A 21,841-nucleotide genomic window follows, 5' to 3' on the forward strand; every position below is an offset into this window, starting at 1 on the left:
AATGGGTGAATCTGAGGTCCAACAGTTTGTAGCAAGGTAGCCTTTGGATGCCTCCACTACTTGCTTACATCATTCTTTTCTCGCTATTTCGACTGTTGTGTATTTCCTTTGCACCATTTTGTACTTCCCCTTGCTTTTTCAAATTATTTCTTGTATTCTTTACTCCTCTTCTAATACCCCCATGTGGTTCATAGGTTGAGAAATATGATGAACGGAAAAATGGTTGAAGATATGCAGCGCATGTCTTCGTGTAAAGAGGGGAATATCATAGTTTGAGTGGGGAGCTCAGTGTGGCAAGGAGGGAACAGAGGATTGGTGATCACAGGGTAAAGGTTTTGGGGCATGTAGTCAGATATTCCAAAGAGAGAGGTTGTAGGGCTTGGGGAAGGCAGAGGTTTGTAAAGGAAGCAGAATGTGGACCATGGTAATGGGTAACAGAAAAGACTGAGAGCGTTAAGCTGATCAGGGGTCTTCTAACAGGGGTGGAGGGGGGGGCGGGCCCAGGCTCTGGTCAAGAGTAGCATTGTGGAGATAGCAGTGCTTTGTTTTAAGCAGAACAAAATATTGCATTTTTAAAAAGGTAACAGTCCTTAACTACACTGTTTAAATATGTCTAGACATATTTAAACATTGGCAACTTAATAGAACAATTGTGAAAAATTCTGGGGAAGCTCGTATTCTTTTTTTTTTTTTTTTGTACTTTTTTTTTTTTTTTTTTTTGTACCACCTAGGAGGCACTGAAAAGCTTAAACCATTGAGCTAGATGGTTCTAGGGTATGAATAATGAAGGTGAAGGGCTCCTTTTGGTCTAAAGTTGGTTAGAGGTTTATTGAGGAGGAAATGAGAAGGTTCGAAGTCTGGTGCACAGGGCACTGTGCAAGGCATATAGGAAGAATGCACAGTGCGTTGGATTAGAGAGGCTGTAGGCCTACATTGCAGAATAACGACTTTGAGCCAAGTGTGCAATGAATTAAACATGGATCCAGTGTGGGGCAAAGCTGTGTGGGCCCATGACGTAGTTCAGCCACAGTGTAGATTGATCATAGTATTAAAGAAGGCCACCCTTCAGTCCTTTTGCTATCCAAATATCCATTTTTATTAAAGCTGTGAAATTGATATAGGCACAAATTACCCTATGTCATGAAGGTCATCATTAGCAGGCCACAGATTTTATCAAGCCACTCTTTGTATTTCAGGATTTGGTGGCTTAGGAAAATTAGAAATCTTCAAATCGAAAGAGCTGTTGTCTAATAACAATATAACTAGTGAAGGTTACTGATTTGCCAATTGATAGTTATGCATTTTGTCAGGGTGAATCCAAAAAATAAAACATAGTGATGACTCACCAGTGGAGTTTTTTCCAAGCAATTATCTCCTATTTTGTGTACTCCCCTTCTCAATCTCCAGAGTGTCTATGACGAGCGAAAGTGGTCACGGGACTCTTGTCATTCGTGATGTAAAGGAGGCAGATCAAGGTGCCTACACCTGTGAGGCCATTAACACAAAAGGCATGGTCTTTGGAATCCCTGATGGTGTGCTGGTCTTGAAGCCAAACCGAGGTAAGTCTGACGTGCATAACTATGTTGGCTGGGTCTATATCTTATATTTCTCTATACTGCTGCCCCAATTCTATTTGGGTTTGTAAGGATATGGATTGTTAACTAGGGGCGAGCACGGCCTCAGCCTTAAAATGAACTGTGGTTGAGCATTTACTACAGTAAACAATCTCATGCCCTAAAAGTGAAATTTGGTTTCTTTGAGGCACCTTGCGATAACCTTAGGTAGCTTAACAGAAGTGGACTGATTTCGATCACCGATTGTATGTAAGGGTATGTAGAGCATTACAAAACAAAGCATTAAAGTTAAGGACTAAATATGATATTCCCAAAGCAGTTGATTCAAAAGAAAACACTTTCATGATTAAGATAGCACAGAAGTACTCCAATCTGATTCAAGGGTGCAGAGTTACTCACAACCAATACGTTTGTATTTATATTTATTTTATTGTTTCTCATTGAAAACCCTTTCTGATGTCTGAATTTCAGTACAACAGTGACTTGGTTGTGATTTTTCAAATTAACCACTATGTGGCAGCAGGCTGTTCGTTTTAAATATTAACGCAAGCAGTGCTCTTCTGAACTTGCAGCAGAAGTTCTGTGACCATCTCATGATCCCGAATTTTGAGAAACTCCTCTTTGGATCAAAGGATATTGATTCCAGAGAACGTCGGACATGTCAAGCCCCAGTTTAAGGACCAAGGCCAAAACTTCAGCTCCTACTAGGCCTTCTGATTTTCCTACAAGATGCACTGCCCACTTCGTTAGTGGGATCAAAACGGTGCACTGTCTTCATGGGTGTAGATCAACAACATAAGTGACTCCTCCTGAATAAGTCTCGAGATCCCCTCTTGTTGTAGGTTTCAAAAAGCCAGCTCTCCTGGCCATGCAATAGCACTTAAAAGCAGAGATTCAGGGGAGAGCTAAATTCAGTCACTCCACATTCCTTTCCTAGTGAAACCAAGAATTCATACTCTGGGTTGTCTTTTTTTTCTTCTCTGTTCTAAGAAGTATCCCCAGTTAATAGGAAGGCTACTTTATAGTATCAACCCCAGTAGTGTTTGGTGACTGCCATTAAACCTTTAACTAGAAAGTTTTCCTTCTGTTCTTTGCATCTCTTCCTACTGTTTCTAGTCGAAGGTGCCCCATAAAGCACTCTTTCAAGATTATGGGAGGGACACTCTGGCTGCTCAGCTGTTTGGGCCACGTAAGCCAGCCCTCAGCTTGCCAATTCTAATGAGGCACTTCCACATCTATGGAACTCCCTCTCAGACTGGTCATTTCCTTGTCTCCCTTGAGAAGGAGTTGCCAGTGTCTGTGGGTTGGCCTGCCTTCAAATACCATTTCACACAGTATCATGTCTTTAACATGACTATTCAAATGACAGGAGGCACTGCTGGATTGCCTACTTTTGTGTTGAACCATAGCCCCAAATACTAATTCACAACAACCTAATAAGCATAGTGGTTGTGTTTCCTCTCAGTGTTAGTACACGCAGTTACATTGCCGTGTCTTGCTGATGGTGAGCTTGCAGCAGAACCCTTTTGGTCAGAAGGACCATTATTTTCCTGGCCAATCATCATTTACTGAAGGACTTCACAGCTTTTGGTTGAAACTCTTCGCTCAGGGTAAATCTAATCTGAGTACAACTGTTTTTGATTATTACATTGTGAAGCTGCAATTAACGTTTCTAGAAATTATGTTGTGAAATTTGGCTGAACATCAAAGTTTACCAATGAACTACAATTCAATATTTAGTTAAATGTTGTAGACCATATTACAAAAATGGGTGTTTTAGACATAAGACAGAATTTAACAGTTGACGCCCTACCACGTACCTTGCAGCAATTAGCACTTTGTTCTCTGTTACTACAGAGGCATGCAAATTGGCAGATCTTGCATGTGGCAGCTTCTTAACATTATGCAACTGGAACTTACAGGCTTCAGTGCACATACTACAGTTGACTTATTTAACATTAGAGCTGAGTATAAGCATGTCAGAACAGTTTAATCTTAAATATTAACACTGCAGCTTGACCTTCTGTAGGACAGAGTTGCTTGGCAGCTTTCCTACCATGTTTATTAGATGTGGAGCCCATGCTTGAGAGGTGTTTAGCAGTCAGTACACAGAGGTACAACCTGTCAGCAATTTGGTTGCATAAAAATGAAATCCGGGAGAAGACACAAAGGCAAGTTTGTCTTCAGGCTTCCTTTGCCAAACATGCCAAGCTTACTTTGATTATTTGTTTTCACATCTAGTGGTTACTCGGTAATTGTGCCTGCCATGGGCGAGGTCTAGTGAACAAGTGTTCATTAATTTCCCTCCATTACTTGTTCTCCTTGGCATGTCACAAAGGCTGTTTTCCTCCTACTGTAAATAAGACCAGCACATTAGTGAGATCTCTACAGTTGTAGATTCCCATTACACCTCAGTAACTAGTCTTCCGTAATAGACCTGTAAGGGTGACCACCATGTCTGAATGAGTTGGTTTCACCAGGAGACACTAAAGTGTTTCCTGCTGATCTTAATGTGTGCAGAACTGCCAGGCATAAAGGACTTCACCAGCTAAGGCATATATTTATCAGAATTACTAAGGAGAAATAGTTATGCGTGATAAAAAGAAATACTCACACTTTTTGGTTGGCATATCATTTCTTGCCATAAGCTACAGCATGATTTGTCTGCCACCCAAGTGTCAAGCCTCTCACTTCCATCTAATACCTTTGTTTGCATTGAACATGAATAGTCCTATTATGTGATAGCGTACCCCTCATGCTCTTTATATGGAGTGCTGTAAATGAAAACACATACTCTGATTACTTTCACACACACTTCTTGTGTTGGCCCTTTTGTCACCTCAGAAACATGGACCATTTAAAGTTTTGGTTGTGTACATTTTTGTCAAAGGAATTACCACACACATTGAATTTGTTTTTCAGTTTGTTTACTTGTAAATATTTGGCGTTGGCGACCTGTGTCTTCCATTACTTTCAAAACACGCTCCGTAAAGGTTCATGAAGAGGATGAAATTGGTCTGATTGTGAAAGAACTTTGACCTTTTGTTTTTGATAGATGCAGAAATTTTAAAGTGCCACTTCCTTGGATCGTAATACCATCCTCAATATTTACTTGGGCTTATTCAATCAAATAAGAGGTCACTTCTTTGTCTGACTAGTCCATGGCCAAACCAAATGCTTGTACCTTTAAAACCTTGATGAAAATATGCAGGTGTTTGTTAGTTGAGATTAATCACATTTTCTTTGCTATTTCAATCTATATAGGATGCATTTTTCTAATATTTGTTCTTGCCTTAATATTGACATTTTGTTTTGTAAATGCATAGGGCAAACATATACCAACTGAGAAAACCTTTCTTGATCTTTCCATGTAGTTGTTAGGTGACCCATGCATTCTCTGAAAGCCTCAGGCAGCCCTGGATCATAAACTAGCAGCGGGTTGCCTGTGGAATTTGTAACCCATAAGTACCCTACAAGATATGAAATGCAAAAATACTGACATAAAAGAAAGCCTGGCTCAAAGTGTCAGTAGTGTTACTGGACAGAATTGTTAAACAGTGTTTTGCTGAACAACAAAGTTTGCATTGTAGGAAATGTATTGGACAAACACAAAGGAGTCCCTGAAGCCATTCCAGGAATTCCATTCTGGCACTTACATGCTGCATTTGGGATGTATGAGGGTAGTAGTACCTGCTACCCCATGTTGCACCAGGGTGTAATAAGCCACCTCAAAGTGCTGTGATAACATTTGATATACTTTCTGTTCTGATACTTTTTCTCTCTCTGTAACCAGGGCCCTGCCCTGATGGACAGTTTCACATTGCGGTCAGTTCCAGGTGCATCCCTTGCTTCTGCTTCGGAGTTACCAGAGTCTGCCAAAACACTGGTCGCTACAGGAACCAGATCCGGCTTCGGTTTGATGTCCCAGACGACTTCAAGGGTAAGTGTTGTTTGCTGTGGAAGGTTCTGGAGATACCCATGACCATCATTCATTAAATTCAGGAGAGGCCATTCCCCATGGATGCAACAAATGTGTTGGTCACATTGTGGCAAAAGCTACCTCTGGTATAGCTGAGGGTTATTAGTTGAGCAGTGGCTCTGGCGAAGCAGCATGTTTATTTTTGGTGGATACAGTCAAGACCTCTTGCTTGTTATCCATAGCAGCATTACTTAGTTACATGTAAAGGTATGCAAGTTGAGATCTGTGTAGGTTGCAGTGGATAATAGATTACAAGATGTATAGAACTTAGGATGCATTTTCCCACATTGATGTACACCAACAAATGAATGTATGAATATTCTTTGGTGCTGATGAGACTGATTGTTCTTGTGAGCTGTTTGTTCCTTCTTCTTAAGCCTAAAAATGTTTTGAAAATTAAATAACAATTCTGAGCTTCTGTCACTGAAATGGGGTTGTCCTGTTTTTTTTGCTGTTGTTTTACTATTTGTTACTTTTATCATTACTGCAGTAATGAAACTAAACTCCACAAACTGAATGTCTTGTTGCTAAATGACTTCATCTGTTGTATTGACATTCTTTGTAGCTCCTACAGTAGCTCATCAGTGGGTTTTATAGTTAGGATATTTTTCTTCAAATCCTGTTATTCTTTAAATGCCCTGATTTTGCCACATTTACCACTCACTGTAACTCTGTTCTGTTTAAAAATGAGTCCTGGGGTAGCATGGTTCTAAAATAGTGGCATGAGGCAACCAAGGTTATCAGATGATTCTGTGTTACCAAGGATGCAGTCCTAGGCTTTTCGTTTACAACTAATTGATTTCAAGTTTGCTGGTTCATTTAAATCATTTTTGGTGACCAGGGCAAATAATTGGGATGTTAATTGGATGCCCAAGGCAGGAGCATGATATCCCTGGTGGCATGGAGTCATCCGGTAACTTTAGTGGCAACCCCAGCTCTTCCCTGCAGTAATGATTTATTAGAAGTCCTCATGAGGCCAGTTTTATTTATGGTTAGAAGGACATAGCTTCCCAACTGCATACAACAGTGTCTACCCTACATGCCTTTTCTCTTAGTTTACAAAACTTCAAAGTCTCTCTTGCGAAAGACAAAAATGCGTCCGATCAGGGACTGGAGCATGAAGTATACCTATTATAAGTTTGGTTGCTTTTGTTTATAAATATCCAGTAATATACGACCTAAGTTTCAAGCCACAAGATTTTACAAGGGCTACGTAGTGTGAGTTTTGCCAAATGTAATGGGGGGCATTCAGGCATTCAGGCATTCACTTTATTCTTTTAAATATACATGGTTACATGGTTTTTCCTCTAGCTGAACATGCTCTTTGCCTTGATTTTGTTGAAATCTGAAACCGTATCATAGGCTTGTTTTCTTAGTGCTCAATTCAGGGTGTCTATTTTTAAAGTTAGGTTGTTTGATATTGCTTCATTCTTCAAGCATCATAGTTTCTGTTTGTTCTGTATACTTTTTTCATGTTTTTTCTGTACTGGGATGGTGGGTTTGTATCCCCAGTATTCTTTGGTAATAAATGCTGGGAGTTCAGATGCAGCACCATAATGATGGGTTTCTAGGTCTGAGGGAAATCCATGAAGATGGGGATTTTTCTTACAAATTAAAAGGTCTTCTGATTGTAACCACATATATCACGTATAACATATAACATGTATCTAATGTTTGATAGCATGTGTGGCTGTAGGTACAGATGCTGTACTTTATCCTGCCATCTAGTTTTGGGCTTGGAGTTCTGCAACTTTTTTTCTTCGAGAAGTGTTTTCAAGTCACTGGATTGAGTGGCTTCTCCTTCTCGGTGATACTATGCATGGGCATTGAGTTAGATTGTTTTTTCTCCGCCGTTGGGTTCCGACATATTTCTCCTCGCTCCTTATTCACTTGCCCCGGTTAGAGACTCTTTCATCTTGACTTTCTATCAATGGTATTGTACTTCAGTGGCTTTTCTTTAACATAATCTTGTGTTGAACTTTAACGGCGTACCCTTTGGGTGGGCCTTGCACGGCCGCAGGCCTATCTCCACGTTGCACAGAAAATTGAGACCCTGATGGAATGGACGCAGTTCAGATTCTGGCCTTGGAGCTACTCCGAATTTCCACACACAAATCATTATCAAGTGTGTAACCTCTGCCTTTCCCAGGCCGCAACGAGGCCCCCTGTGACACGTGCCGATTATTTCGGTCCAAGAAAACATTCCGGGACCAAAGAGCTCACAGGCTGGAAATGGGGCACTCTATGCAAGAGCGCACCCTGAATATTTTTTGAGGGCGAACGTGCACAGGAGGAGCTGAAGCAAAAAGGGGCATTCTTGATTGAAGACTCTGACTTAGACCTGCAATCCAATATCAAGTGCCAGGACATCACCTCCATGCAACCCATGAGTAAAAAGACAGCCCCTCCTCCTTCTACGAAGACTGATTGGGGAAAAACAAAAAACAAATACCCTGAAAGAGGTCACTGGACCACCACTGCCCTCAGTCATGGAAGCTTGATTCGACTGCCACGCCCTCAAACTCGGCGCCGAAATCTGGAAAGACTGTGGCTGGGTCTTCTCTATCGACCTCCTATTGTTTCGGTCCAATTGAAATTATTGAAAGCTTTGGAAGAAAGATCTTCGTCACCTACAACTTTGGCACCGACTGGGAGTACCACATCCGTCCCTTCGGGATTGAACATTTTACAGCGCCACAAAATGTTGGTACCGAAAACAGCTCAACATACAGACTCTGCCGATTCATTTGCTTCTCTGTCTCCAGTTGAACCAATTCTAGAGTCTTTATATGCTAGGCAGCGCAAAATCCATATTGAAAAAGATACAGGCAGAATTATGGCTTCTCCGTCCATTCCTGTCAAAATGAAGCTCTCATTTGAGAAAGTTCTCGATACCTCACCGCCACCTAAGAAGCCACATAAAGTTAAGGTTTCTACTTCTGCAGCAGCAGCTTCTCTTCCAACTCTGCACCACCTTCTCCATCTCCACCTCCTCCCTGTCCTCCACCTCACTCTGCTCCTCATTCACCTAATTCTCACGTTGAAGGGGATTACAATTCACGTGGTTCACATGTGTATAATGGGGAGCTTTAGGGGGTACTCCACAAGACCCAGACACTTGGGATTCCTGCAACACTGATCTCTACCCTGCTCGTCCCTCCCCGCCAGAAGACACTCTTAGGACACCACAGCGTTATCAATAAGGTATAGCTAAGACTGCTCCCTATCACAATGTACAATTACTTAAGGATCCAATAGAACAAGACTTTGTATTTGATACCCTCACCTCAACACACAGGAACATAACATTTCTCCCTATGTTGCCAAGAATGCTTTAACATTTTCAAAGAACCTGTGTGCTCCCGTATTACGCCATGGGTTGATAAGAAATATAAAGCACCTCCATCTGACCCACTTTACATCCGATCACAAGTCTTGCCAGATTTCATTGTCACTACGACAGCTGGGAAAAGAGCAACTAGTCAGGCTACCTGAGATTCATCTCCTCCAGAAAAAGAAAGCAAAAAAACTTGACACAGCAAGAAAAGGGGTAGCTGTGCAAGTTGGCGTATTGACAATTCCCAGGCATTGCTTGCACGATATGATAGGGCACACTAAGCTGAAATGGAAGACTTCCCTCATCACCTCCCAGAAGGACATTGTAAGCGTGCACAGCAAATTGTTTCTGAAGGTCAAACAATTGCAAACAATTCAATTAGATGTGCATCAATTGCAGCAGACACAGCTGCACAGAGGGTTAACACCAGTATCTTCTTTAGAAGACATGCTTCGTTAAGGTGTGCTGGTTATAAGCCAGAGGTGCAGCAAGCAGTTTTCAATATGCCTTTTGAAGGGGAGCACCTATTTGGTTCACAGGTTGGCTCCACCCCTGACAAATTAGAAAAAGACACGGACACTGCTAAATCAGTGGGTGTTCTACACACTCAAGCTAGCAGAGTTTTTTTCTCCACCCAAAGTATGAGGGTAGCTACAAATCAAACACATCCTTTGAACATTCCACCTCAGAGAAACGTCGGGCTTCTTCCTCCTACTTCAGAGGTCTTTTCAGAGGAAACAATTCCAGAGGCAGAGAGAAGACCACCAACACTTGCGGCTCACCCTCCTCAGCCAAACATTGACAACCTCCACATCCCCTCTCCTCATTCCACCTCTGTAGAGGGCATCTTCAATTGTACTACAATCAATGGGCACACATAACATTGGACATTTGGGTCATATCGCTTTTACTACATGGTTATTGTCTAGAACCTCCATCAACACCCCTAAACATTCCACCTTGCAGACACCAAAAACAGAACACTTCACTCTTCTGAAGGAAGAGGTTCAATCTCTATGGTTAAAAGGAGTTGCAGAAACTATTCCGATACAATACCAAGCAACAGGTGTATACTCTTGTATGAAGGTGGCTCTGTATATACTTTCTCAAAGTGAGAGATAGTGTGCACAGAGTCCAGGGGATCCCCAAGAGGCCTGACAGAGGCAATAATAGATAATACTAATGTTCTATTTGTGGTAGTGATGGTCGAGCAGTTGGGCTTATCAGAGGGTAGAGTTAAGCATTTGTTGTACACACTCAAGCAATAAATGAGAACACACACTCAATGACTTAATTCCAGGCCAATAGGTTTTTATATAGAAAAATATTCTTATCTTCATTTATTTTAGAACCAAAAGATTCAAATTGCAAGTAAGTACATTAAATGCAAGGTACTTCGCATAGGTGTAGATAGGACTTTGAATCAAAACAGTAATGTACACAGTTTGGCATAAAAGGGCAATAAGCTATTTTAAAGGTTGACACAGTGCAAAATTCAAGAGTTCCTGGGGGAGGTAAATACAAGTAGTTTAATATGGTAAGTAAAGCACTTACAAGTTCAGTCTCTGGGACACAGGCAGCCCACCGTTGGGGGTTCAAGTCAACCCTAAACACCCAGCACCAGCAACACAGGGCCAGTCCGGTACAGAGGTCAAAGAGGGGCCAAAAAAACAAAGGTGCCTATGGAGACAGGGGGTTCACTGGTTCTAGTCTTCTGGCAGGTAAGTACCTGTGTCCTCTGGGAGCAGACCATGGGCGTTTTAGTAGAGCACGGGGGGTGACCAAGTAGGTACACAAAATACACCCTTAGCGGCACAGGGGCGGCTGGGTGCAGTGGGCAAACAAGGTGTCGGGGTTTGTAGTTCAAATCAATTGAGGGACCCGGGGGTCACTCAGACGTTGTAAGCGGGGCACAGGGGGTATTCTCAGGCCAGCCACCAACTGGGCAAGGGTGGGGGCTGCCTGCTGGTCACTGCTGCACCAGTGGTTGGTTCTTCACAAGCCTGGGGGCTTCGGGTGCAGTGCTTCTTACAAGTGTTGGGTTTCTTCTTTCTGGGCAGTCGCAGTCAGGGGGGTCCTCGGGATTCCCTCTGCAGGCGTGGTGGTGGTGCAGAAAGGTTAGCCGAGGGTGGACACGTCGTCAGTCGCCTGGGGATCCTCTCTAGGTCGTTTGTTTCTCTGGACACTGGCCAGAAGCGTTTTAGTGCAGAGTGGTGGGTACTTGCGCTTCTGGAGTCAGGTGAGAGTCCCTTTAAAGATGGTTTCTTATTGTTGGAGGTGGACAGTTCCGCTGTCCTAGGGAGTTATTGGTCCTTTGTAGTTGCAGGGCAGTCCTCTGAGTCGGCAGAGGTCACTGGGCCTGCAGGATGCGTCGCTGGTGCAGGTTCTTTGAATCGGGAGACAGGCCGGTAGGGCTGGGGCCAAAGCAGTTGTCGTTTTCCTTATTCTCTGCGGGGTTTTCAGGTCAGCAGTCCTTCTTTGTAGTTAGTCAGGAATCTGATTTCCTGGGTTGAGAGTCGCCCCTAAATACTAAATTTACTGGTGTGTTAGTGCTGGAGGGCAGTAGACAGTGGCTACTGTCCCTGAGGGTGGCTACACCCTCCTTGTGCCTCCTCCCTCTGGGGAGGGGGGCACATCCCTATTCCTATTGGGCTAAATGCTCCAAATCAAGATGGAGTATTTTCTAAGGATGGGGTCACATCACCTCTGGTCACCTTAGGGGTGGACCTGGCTGAGGGGATGACTCCTCCTTGTTTTTCTCATTATCTCCCCAAACTTGCCACCAAAAGTGGGGACTGTCTGGGGAGCGGGCATCTCCACTAGCTGGAGTGCCCTGGGGCGTTGTAACACCAGGCTTGAGCCTTTGAGGCTCACCTCCAGGTGTTACAGTTCCTGCAGGGGGAGTTGTGAAGCACCTCCACCCAGGACAGGCTTTGTTCCTGGTCACAGAGTGCACAAAGGCACTCACCCCATGTGGCCAGAAACTGGTCTGGAAGTAGCAGGTTGGCAGAGACCGGTCAGCCTAGCACTAGCAGTTGAGCTGGCATGCCGGGGGTATCTCTAAGATGCCCTTTGTGTGCATTTCTCAATAAATCCCACACTGGCATCAGTGTGGATTCATTGTGCTGAGACGTTTGATATCAAACTTCCTAGTATTCAGTGCAGCCATTATAGAACTGTGGAGTTTGTGTTGACAAACTCCCAGACCATATATTCTATATGGCTACCTTGCACTTACAATTTCTAAGAATGGGCTTAGACACTGTAGGGGCATTGTACTCATGCAGCTATGCCCTCACCTGTGGTATAGTGCACCCTGCCTTATGGCTGTAAGGCCTGCTAGAGGGGTGACTTACCTATGCCACATGCAGTGGGTTGTGGGCATGGCACCCTGAGGGGAGTGCCATGTTGACTTAGTCTTTTTCTCCCCATCAGCACACACAAGCTGTGAGGCAGTGTGCATGTTCTGAGTGAGGGGTCCCCATGGTGTCATAATACATGCTCTTAGAGACATTCCCTGGCCACAGGGCCCTTGGTACCAGGGGTACCTTTTACAAGGGACTTATCTGTGTGCCAGACAAAGGAGATAAAGGTACAGTTTTAGGGAAAGAACACTGGTGCTGGGGCCTGGTTAGCAGGGTCCCAGCACACTTTCAATCAAAGCTGATATCAACGAAAGGCAAAAGGTTAAGGGGTAACCATGCCAACAGTGGCATTTTCTTACAACTCTCTACTTTCTCAATTCCAAAAAGTACGGCACTCTCAGACCTATTTTGGATCTCAGACTACTAAATCAATATATTCTCTGAGAGCATTTTCAAGTGGTCACCCTTAGTCACATCATTTCATTACTACAAAATGAAGACTTCATAACCGGTCTAGGCCTGAAGGACCCTTAGGTTCAAATTCCCATCCATCCCCCACACACCAAGTATCTAAGGTTTGTTGTGGGACAACATTATCAGTTCAAAGTTCTTGCTCTTGGGGTCACGACTGCTCCCAGTGTATTCACCAAATGTCTAGCAGTAGTTGCAGCACATCTCAGAAGACAACAGATACATGTATTCCCTTACTTGGACGACTTGCTGATCAAAGCCACTACTTTAAGTCAATCTCACACTCAAATCACAGCAAACCTTCTTCACAAGTTAAAGTTTAGAATCAACACCCTATAATTATACCTACAGCCTCTTCAGATTCAGCTGTACCTAGGGGCTATTCTCAATACATAGTTGGGGATAGCTTACCCCAATCCAGCATGTTTACAGATTTTCAGCAAACAATCCCTCAGATACAGGTCAGTCAAACGTACACAGGCAAGACATTGATGCGCCTTTTAGCCATGGTGGCATCCTGCATTGCCATCGTCCCTCATGCCAGACTTCATATGCGTCTTCTACAGCAACGTCTCGCTTTCCAGTGGTCACAAGCTCAGGGTCATCTTCAGGATCTAGGATTGGTAGACTGTCCAGCTTTTATATCTCTACAATGGTGGCATTCCACCAAACTACTCAAAGTGCGACCTTTTCAAGACCCAGTTGCTCAAATAGTTCTGATTTTGGACGCCCCCCCCAAGAGGATGGGGTGCTCATCTCAACAACCCCATGGTACAGGGATCATGGGACCCCAGTACCAGACCATGCACATCAATGTTCTAGAACTTCAGGCAGTCTTCCTATCCCTGAAGGCTTTTCTGCCTCATCTAATGCACACATCTGCCCTAATTCGTACAGACAACATGACAGCAATGTATTATTTACAAAAGCATGGGGGGATGGGGAGACACGATCTCTCCAGTTGTCTTAGCTGGCACAAGCAATCTGGGAGTGGCCCATCATCACCACATTTATCTCCTGGCAGAGTATCTCTCAGGAACAGACAACAAATTTGCAGACCTGCTAATCAGGACACATAAACAAGTCCATGATTGGGAACTCCACCCAACATTCCTTCAAAACTACTTTAAAAAGTGGGCAACAACTCACATAGACCTGTTTGTCACAGCAGAAAACTCAAAATGCCAACACTTTGCATCCAGGTACCTCCACCCTGAGTCCAACTGGTCCGGGATATTGGCTTACGCTTTTCCACCTATCTCACTCATTCCATTGCCCATGCACAAACTCAAACCGACTTCTGTCCAAATGATCCCTGCAGACCCCACATGGGGTTGCCAACCATGTTTTACAACACTACTAGATCTCTCCCTAGCACCTCACGAGAGACTCCCCAACAGGCCAGATCTTCTCGCACATAATCTCCAACAGATAAGACACCCAGAACCCAAATCACTCAACCTTATGATATGGCTCCTGAAGTTATAGAGTTCAGGTATCTTCAGTTACCGCCAGAGTGTATGGACATTCTAAAACGGGCACGTAGACCAACAACTAGAGCCTGTTATGTGGCAGAATGGAAATGTTTGGTCTGTTATTCTCAATCCAAACACATTGATCCATTAACACCATCAGTACAAGATATTCTTTATTTGCTTCACCTGCAAAAAGCAAACTTTGCTTACACTTCTGTTTGGTTACACCTAGCAGCCATCGTTGCCTATTTACAAAACAGGCAACATACTTCATTATTCAAATACCAGTCATTAAAGCTTTCATGGAAGGACTTGAGTAATCCCACACTGGCTAAACCTAGTGCCTTCCTGGAATCTTAATATTGTACTCACTCGATTTACAAGCCCTCCATTTGAGCCTCTTCACTCTTGTCCAATACTATTACTTTTACAAAGTAGCTTTTTTAAAGTAGCTTTTTTTCGTTGCTATTACATCACTTGGATGTGATTAGTGAACTACAGGCCTTAACATTAGAAGATCCTTTCTTTCAGATACATAAGGACAAATCCGTCCTTCGTTCAAACCCAAAATTTTGGCTCTCAATTCCACATTAATCAACCCGCTGAGTTACCGGTTTTCTTTCCACAATGGGACTCTATGGCAGAAAGAGCACTTAACATATTAGTTGTTAAAAGAGCGCTCATGTATTACATTGACACAACTAAACAAAATCAGGAAAAATAAATAGCTTTTTGTGGCTTTTTCAGTACCTCACGGAAATCCTATTACAAAAAAATAGCATACCTATTTGGATTGTAAAATGTATACAGATATGTTAAAGACAATTACTCCTAAATCACATTCCAAAAGGAACCAGCATTTGCAATGCAACGGGTCTCGCGTTTGCTCGTGTTAGAGCTGACAGCGTTGTAAACTCCTAACCCGACTTTTCACTGGTATATCAGCAAAAGCGCACTTGTGTACGTAACCCGAAAAAGTGCAATTAACTGTGTAACAGGGCCGATATTTTGTAAAACGCTCGACTTCTGCCAAGCGAGATCGCGCTGGGAAAATAGAGAAAAAGTAGTTCACGAGCCGGACAGAAAACAGAGAGCCTCGCATGTTTTCTGTACTTGGTCGATGCGCTCGAGTAGGGCTATCCACCGGAAAAGGCATGACATGTGCATGCCTTCCACTAATGAAATCAAGCACATTCTAACAGGCAAGCCCACAAGCCAATGACAGACACTGTCGTGACGTGTCAGGACTCCGAGCCCTTTTTAATTACTAAATCGTCTAGCTTAGCTAAACCCAAGTGCATGAGACGCAGGCTCGACCCTAAAAAGGAGCCACTATGGCATTTATAGGAAATATTCCCTTAGCCTACGTTTACAAAGCAGTTACTTGGTCTAGGCCACACACATTTACAAACCATTATTGCGTAGATGAAGACGCTAGTCAGCAAGCTAATGTATGACAAGCTGGCATTAGAACACTTTTTCAGACAACTACCACTCCCACAAGCTAGCCACCGCATTTTTAGGAGAGGTTGCGTTACAGTCTGCACAGCATGTGTATCTACAGCCACACATGCCATTGGACGGAAAATGTTACTTAACAATAGACATCTGTTTGTGGTGTGTAGTCCTGTAGGTTCACATGTAGTGCTGTAGATTCACATGCACCCTCCGTGCTCCCTAGAAGCCTGTGGCCGTTCCAGTTATTTTATATTTGTATATAGTTGTACATAGTTACTTATATTCGCATGGACATACTCTTTTGTATACTTCTCTTAATCTCTATCTCTCACTTGCTTGCGGGAAAGCAATCTAACAAAGAACTTGATGCCCATGCGCAGTATAACCGAGATGGAGCCACTTGATCCCATGACTCAAAAACACTTCTCGATAAAAACATGTTGCAGCACTCTGAGCCCAACTCTAGATGGCATGATAATGCACAGTGTGTGAATCTACAGCCTTACATGCCACGAACAAATGTCTACTGGTAAGTAACATTTTCCTTTATTTCCAAGCCTGGAGTGTTGTGTTATTAAATAACTTAATGAAGTGGATGATGGTTGACACATGTTGAGAAAATATAAAACTTATTCACATGTCCCTCGCCACTTTTTTCCTGGTCCGGTGTGTCTTGGTCAGGTACAAATGTTTCTGTGCCATCGCATGTGGGTGCGCCACTCCTGTCCTCCAACCAGCTACTGATTGACCCGAACCTGGAGGAGTTTCAGTTGGTGGACCTTTCCCGCAGGTTTCTAAGCTACGATTCCTTCTGGACGCTGCCACCACAGTTTTTAGGCAACAAGGTAAGGCTAATGTACAGAAACTTATTAAACTTGTCTCATCAGAGTAGCAAGTTCTGGGATGCAGCCACTAACAGTAGTGATTTTTAAGTTTTAAATGATTCCCAGTCCAAGTTCTTTCTTCCCTTAGAAAGTCACACAGATGGTCTCCAGGCTTAAGCAGTCCTGGATCAGTACATTGAAACGGCCCTGGAGACATTTGCAATAACAATCCTTTATTGCATCTAACAGGCCTAGTTAGTGTGTCTTACTCAGTGAAAGTAAATTTTGGAAAAAAGTGGCAAAATGCTGCATTCTTACTGGTCTCATTGCAGCAATCCCCTGGGAAATCGGCCACCTTTCTTGACCGACTACTTTGACTTTGCCTGAACATATTGTAGAGCTTATTTGCTGTCTCTTCTGGAGCTAATACTGCGTTCTTTCCAAATATGGCTTGTGCCAAATTGAAGTAACAATCTTTCTCTTTGAGGACCTTGAACCACAATGGCTGTTCAGGTTTTTATTTTATTTTTATTTTTTTGGAAACGTCCTATCTAATTTGTGCATTTGCATTGCAGGTGGACTCCTATGGTGGATCTCTCAGTTTTAAAGTGCAATATGTGTTGACCCGGGGTCAGTCTGAGCCTGTGCAGAAACCAGATGTGGTCATCAGTGGCAATGGGCGCAAGCTGGTCTCTGTGGTGCAAGGGCCTACCCGGCCTGCTATTGTGAACCAGCGTAGAGTTCACTTTACAGAGGTGGGTACAATAGCGACTCTCGCTCAGAGGGAGGGTGGTATTTTATTATGATGCACGACACTCTGTTAGTAGTGCTAGAGGATGTCTCTAACCCTAATTGATTTGAAAAATGCCGTGTGTGATCCAATCGCAATATTATATGAATAAAGTGCCTAAGTTATTAAGACAACATCATTAAGCAATTGTTTATCTTAGCTCTTTTATTTGCTTGTACATAGTGAGGCGTGCTGGCGAATTATGCACCTAAAGATTGTCACAAGTTAAGACAATTCAACCTTTTGTAAAATATGTTTAAAGATGTTGCTTGGACAGGATTGAATTGCTCTACTTTAACAGTACATGAGGGTTATGCAGTATGAACCATTGTATGGATTCCCATTCTGTGCATCTATTTTACCACCTAGTCATTGGGTCCGGAATCTTGTCTTTCCTGTCTCCCTTTTGTGACATTGGACAAGCACCCCAGACATTCCTGTGTGTGGTTGCACTTAAACGATTTTTCAATTCAGTAACATATTACCATATCATAAAGTATGTTTGAAGGGCATAATGAATCTCTCTTTGAAAGGGGCGTGCTTAGGGAATCCCTCCCAAATAGCTATTCATTAGGTATGTATCAATATTTTGTGACCGAAATCCATTTGCACATTGAAATTGCACAATGGAAGGGGTCCTCTTGCAATACCTTCCCCCGTTGTGAATGTTTGGGGAAAAAAAATACGTTGATTGGGAGTAGCCAGTGGGCTAAGGAGCCATGAACTTTTACGAAGTTTGCAATTTAAAAAAAGAAATGCAGCCTTGTTTCCTTTAAGGAAAACAGCCTGCATTTAAATAAATCGGTGATCAGACGTGCTGGTCTGCCTTCTCCAGCAGGCCATAATCCATGTGATGCTCAACAGTGGTAGTGAGGTGCAATTTGCATCCTATCTCATGAATATTGATGAGAGATTGGATTGGAATCCACTACGGTTTGGATTTTTTTTTTTTAAAGAATGTTATAATAATTAGGTAGATTTGCAAAATTCTACACTGGTCCCAAAAGTACTAGTCGCAATCTGCAACCAGTATTCTGCAACTTACGTTTTGTACATCTGACCCTCAGTCTTGCAAACTGGTGCAAGCTACTACCATGGATTGCCAATGGAGTGTCCAAAGTGTCTTTTTTTTACATTTAAAGCTGCATTAATTATGGAGCTGACTAAAACTAGTATCCAGGGACATTTGAAGGATTTCTTATTAAAAGTATTCATTTGACTATACTTAGCTTTTAACGTCTGAAAACAGTCTACAGCATTGTGGTTTATTCCATATTGTATCCCTATACCTGTTTTGAATCATTCCAGAAAACCTGGAAATCCTGCTTGCAGTGCTTACTGAATGTGCAGAGTGCTGTCACACCAATAATAACTTGGTATGTGTCAATCCCTAGACGATGCTGGATAAAAAAAATATCACATTTTGACCAGTAGCAGTTCAGAGTGTGAGTGTAGACTAAACACAGTTGAGTTTTTCCTCCTGCTTCCCATTTTAGCTTTCCACAGTAGTAGGACTGGGAAACTACATCCACGCTTTACATTCACATGGCAAAAAGGCACTGTGCTGAAGATTTCCCTTGTTATGCTTGCTGCACCTCCTTAGTGCAGTAAATCTCTAGGGAAAGGACAAAACTCCCTACTCATTCACATTTTTTTTTTATTAATAATTGATGCAATGCCTCCTGAAGACGGTGGAAAGACCAGGATGCAAGGTGTATAATGTAATTCCTCTGGAAAACAGCTTTGAAGGAAGAACATTGAAGCGAAGAGGCCACTTCGTGACTGTATTAAATGGCATTTGGATGTTTGGAATGGCTTAATCACTTAGTTATTAAAAATTGGCAAAATATTAATTATTTTTTAGGTGGGAGGCTGTGTCCTCTCCTACCAGAGCACTTTCAGCTTTAACAATATTGTCAGCAACTGCAATGCCAAAAGAATTGTGTCCTGCGAGTAAAGTTAGTGGTTTCCCAGAATGACAGTACCTCTGAAAGGCAAATGAAGAGTCTGTGGCTTCTTATGCTTTCTTGACGTGAGAGTAACTCCTTCCCACCTCTAGCAGCCTTTGAGAGGCACCAACCTGTCAGGCAATCTCACTATTGGATTACATGCCACCCCATCTATGGCCTGAGCTGATGGATTAAGTCTGATATTCGGCTTGGGTTTATTAAGATTTTGTTTTAACGTAATGACTTCTCGTTCTCAAGAGTTTTTCCTTATATTGCAGGTGTCCTTAAACACGGTTCTACCACTACCTCATTTAATTGATGTTGATGTGTTTTTTGCATGGTCAATTTTACCCCAGTACTCCACCTTTCCTTAATTTTCTGTTCCATTGTTAAACAGTACTTTGTCCAAGGGTTGAGGTTGGGGTTAGGGCCAGTGACACAAGAGTATGGGGTTCACTTATAATAAGGAGCTGCACACAGGGGATGAGACACCTCTGTGAGAGTAAGGACTCACTGGGTCACCTATCTAAAAATAAATGACCAACATGTTTCTGCCCTCTACAATGGGCCAAAAATGGTCTAGGAGCGGTCCAGTGAGGGGGCGGACTAGGCGCACAATGAGCACCTCCTTTGACGTTTGTGTGACTATAAGGGGACACTCCCTCCCCCCCCCCGGAGTCCTGGGGCGAGTAGCCTTTAGGTTTGGGGGCCTACGCTAGGTAGTTCCTCGTTTCAGGTAGGCCACATCACTTCTCACTACATTCTACCCACACTCCCATTGAATGGAGTAGGTTTTCTTTGTAATGACTTTAAGGGATCCTAGGCCCTGAAGAATTAACTGGTTTATGCTGGTTTATGCAATGAGGACACCAAATGTTCCCTTTAAAGCAAACCAGTCGCTTGGGGAGGCTGCCCCTCCCTAGCCTTGTAACACCTATTTCAAGGGAGTGTGTTGCCTCCCCCTCCCACAGGAAATCCTTTGTTCTTCTTTCCCCTCTCTGACCTGGTCAAGCAGCAGGAGGGCAGAAACCTGCCTGAGGGGCTGCAGCAGCGCAGGCTGCCTGCAAAACCCAAGAAGGCTGGTAGGAGCAAAGCTGGGGGTCCTCTAAGGTTCCCCCAGAGTGTATGGAATCATACAACCAATACTGGCATTAGTATTGGCGTATGATTCCGGGAACCTCACCGGTGCCTGAACTTCTGTTGGTGGCAAAACACTGAAGGCAAATGGAGGGTAAGCCCCTTTAGTGGTTCCTAACTTATTGACAACTGGAATAGTTTGTCTCTGCAATATTATCCGGTTGGAGCATAGGATGTTTTCAGAAATAGTTTTCCTTTCATCACCAATAGTTTAATAGCTGCATCATATGAATAATTTTCAATTTAATCGCCATTTAGAGCTTGTTGCAAGTTGCTTGCAGTCTCTGATAGGCCAAGTAATGCAGTTAGGCATACCTATATGGATTACCAGTAAATCGATAAACTGGAGGCTTTAACAGTTTCCCCAGGTACTACGGCTGCTGAAAGAAGCTGAAATCTTCAGACAGAAATGTGGGCAAAAATATAGCATGTCCCTGGAATGGGATGTGGTATATCAGGCCTCCTGGTCGTTCCCACAGAACCGACCAGTAATAATGACTTTGAGGCCAGAATTATCAATCCCATTAACAAGCCTCTCATATTTAGAAGTCATAATGTCTAACTGCACTAGTCTTAATGTTATCAAGACAATGCATTGGTAATCTGTTTGAACACTATTAGCTCACTATCAAAACTCCTCCTTCTTATAAATTGTTCAAATGCTTATTCAGCTGCACATGAAAAATACTAACATAATTCTCCAAATTCTCCCAGCATGGACTCTCATGTCCAAGAAATAGAAAATGTGAGAAAATCTGTCTTTTTATCCTTGTACGATCATTTGCCATAAGGCCTTATGGCAAATACTGGAACTAAGCTGGTGTACCAAAACTTCTAGTGCACAGGTTTACAGATGCTATCTGTTGTTTAATTTGTACTTTGGCAAAGGCAATAGTGGAGGGCAATATTAAGTAGAAAAGGGTTGGTGAGAGAAAACCAAGGGTGGGTGAAGTGAGAGAGAAGAGAAGAGAAGAGAGTGAGCTTGACTCTGATCCGTGGCACTGCAGGAGGCTGATCAAATGCCCTCAATGTTGTATTGTGTGCAGTGCTGTTTCCCAGACCAGGGCTAAAGACATTTACTACATATGTCTGACCATATCGTCTGTTCTTACACAGGAACACTGGCGTCATGAGTCTGGTGCTCCTGTGACCCGAGAGGACCTGCTGATGACCCTGCAGAACTTGGACAGCATCATGATCCAGACAGTACACGACAACAAGATGGCGAGTGTGGGGCTGAGTGATGTGGTCATGGACACCACTACAGTAGAGTTCACCAGCCTGGGTGTTGCCCATGGCGTGGAAGAATGCAGGTACCATGTCTACAGTTCACTAATTTGGAAAGTTTAAGGATTAATGGAAGGAGCAGTTGTGGATGGACTAAGTAGGACAAAAGTGGACATTTATTCAGGCTAACCCTACACTGAAATGATGCCAATGATCATTGGATGTGGGAAAACGTAACCCAACTATGTTTGCATT

At 43.1% G+C, this 21,841-nt stretch overlaps 1 protein-coding gene across 7 annotated transcripts in view; it reads left to right on the top strand.

Annotated features, from left to right (window-relative positions):
* The window catches only part of HSPG2 (heparan sulfate proteoglycan 2), a 933,800-nt gene that overhangs the window by 286,904 nt on the left and 625,055 nt on the right, over positions 1-21,841 (top strand). For all 7 annotated transcript variants that reach the window (XM_069240056.1, XM_069240057.1, XM_069240060.1 and 4 more), the window contains exons 13-17: positions 1,408-1,559; positions 5,368-5,514; positions 16,341-16,504; positions 17,059-17,238; positions 21,476-21,672. In XM_069240056.1, the coding sequence (XP_069096157.1) occupies positions 1,408-1,559; positions 5,368-5,514; positions 16,341-16,504; positions 17,059-17,238; positions 21,476-21,672 (840 nt within the window). The remainder of the gene's footprint in view (positions 1-1,407; positions 1,560-5,367; positions 5,515-16,340; positions 16,505-17,058; positions 17,239-21,475; positions 21,673-21,841) is intronic.

The sequence above is a fragment of the Pleurodeles waltl genome, chromosome 6, assembly GCF_031143425.1.
Source record: "Pleurodeles waltl isolate 20211129_DDA chromosome 6, aPleWal1.hap1.20221129, whole genome shotgun sequence".
Classification (NCBI taxonomy): Eukaryota; Metazoa; Chordata; class Amphibia; order Caudata; family Salamandridae; genus Pleurodeles; species Pleurodeles waltl.